Genomic DNA, 1,271 nt, shown 5'->3' on the forward strand with positions numbered 1-1,271 from the left:
TGGAAACCGTATTTCAAGCCTCAGGTTATTTTTTCTTATTAGCGTAGCGGTTCCTTTTGGCCCAGCGAGCAGTTTTTTCGTGCTTGGTAGGTAAAGTGGCACTGAATTGCAATGCAAGGTGCTAACTCCGGGGCTGTAAATAGGATAGACGTGTCAATCGGGCGCCGTAAAAGGGAAATATTCGTAATAACTCTTTTTTTTAATGGCCGGAGAGTCCGGCCGTGGGGCGGGAACCGCGCAGCCGCCTCAGCTCCCGTCTCCTGGAGATGTGCATCCGAGCAGGCGACGAGGACGGGGACGTTTCAAGCTGCCGCTTCGGCCTCACGGTGGCGGGTTGGTGGTCAGTGGGTAACTGAGCCGGGCACGGCCCTGCCCGCTCTGCCCCGAGCGTGGCTGGGCTGGGAGCCCCAGGTGAACCCCTTTGCTCTCCCCCAGCGGTCTTCAGCGAGGCCTCGCCTGGCTCCTGTACCGACAGGAGCGACGCGGGGGGGTGTGCTCCGCGCCCCAGGCCGCATCCGGATCTGGGCTGTGGTTCCTCGGAGCAGGGCAGCAGTGCTCCCTGCCCCAAAACAGCTTAGGCTTGCTCCCTGACCATGATGCAAACCCCTAACGCCTGCCTCTTGCCCTCTTCCTGACCCTCCGACCGCCTGGTCAGCGGGCCCCGTGCCGACTTGTTGTCTTGCGAGTATCTGAGATGGAATCGGTGATGTGGGTCAGCGGGAACGCAGCCGTGGGCGCTGGGAGCATCCGGGGAGGTGCAGATGGGCTGAGCTGTTGACCGCATCCCATCCTCTCCCAGAAAACAGCCTGTGTTCCCTGACGGGGAGCAGATTCCTGCCGCGCTTTGGGGCAAACGGGCCTTTTATTTTTGGATGGGTGCTGCCCAGTGGTTGGCTGGACTAGGAGGGGTTTGCGCACGAGAATTGAGGGGCTGCAAGGTGCCTGCTGCGGTCCCTGGGTGGAGTCGTTCAGGTCCTGGCCTCAAACTCTCTGCCCAGCACTGGGTCCGTGTTTGCCAACGGCTTTATCCGTTCTTATTCCAGGTGACCGGCCCCTCCGGAGAGGGGACAGATGCCGTAGTCATCCTGGAAAAGACTCCTTTCCAGGAGGAGAAGGTATCGGACCTGCTGAAGAAGCACACGAAGCTGGAGCTGCAGATGCGCAATGACATTTACAGCACGTACCACCTCTATCCTCCCCCGGAGCTGAGCGGTGAGCGCTCTCGGCCTCGCGTGGGGTGGGTCCCAGGAGGGCGGCTCGCTCTGCGGCTC

At 61.1% G+C, this 1,271-nt stretch overlaps 2 protein-coding genes across 2 annotated transcripts in view; both read left to right on the forward strand.

The window, feature by feature from the left end:
- TIRAP (toll-interleukin 1 receptor (TIR) domain containing adaptor protein) overlaps positions 1–47 on the forward strand; it is a gene marked incomplete at its 5' end in the record, with an annotated part of 2,143 nt that extends 2,096 nt beyond the window's left edge. Inside the window, one exon of the mRNA XM_009323402.1 lies at positions 43–47. Coding sequence (XP_009321677.1) covers positions 43–47 — 5 coding nt within the window. The remainder of the gene's footprint in view (positions 1–42) is intronic.
- Positions 48–266: 219 nt separating this feature from the next.
- The window catches only part of DCPS (decapping enzyme, scavenger), an 18,203-nt gene continuing 17,198 nt past the window's right edge, over positions 267–1,271 (forward strand). The window contains exons 1-2 of the mRNA XM_009323403.1: positions 267–344; positions 1,044–1,212. Coding sequence (XP_009321678.1) covers positions 267–344; positions 1,044–1,212 — 247 coding nt within the window. The remainder of the gene's footprint in view (positions 345–1,043; positions 1,213–1,271) is intronic.

Source organism: Pygoscelis adeliae, unplaced genomic scaffold (assembly GCF_000699105.1).
Source record: "Pygoscelis adeliae isolate BGI_AS28 unplaced genomic scaffold, ASM69910v1 Scaffold1065, whole genome shotgun sequence".
Classification (NCBI taxonomy): Eukaryota; Metazoa; Chordata; class Aves; order Sphenisciformes; family Spheniscidae; genus Pygoscelis; species Pygoscelis adeliae.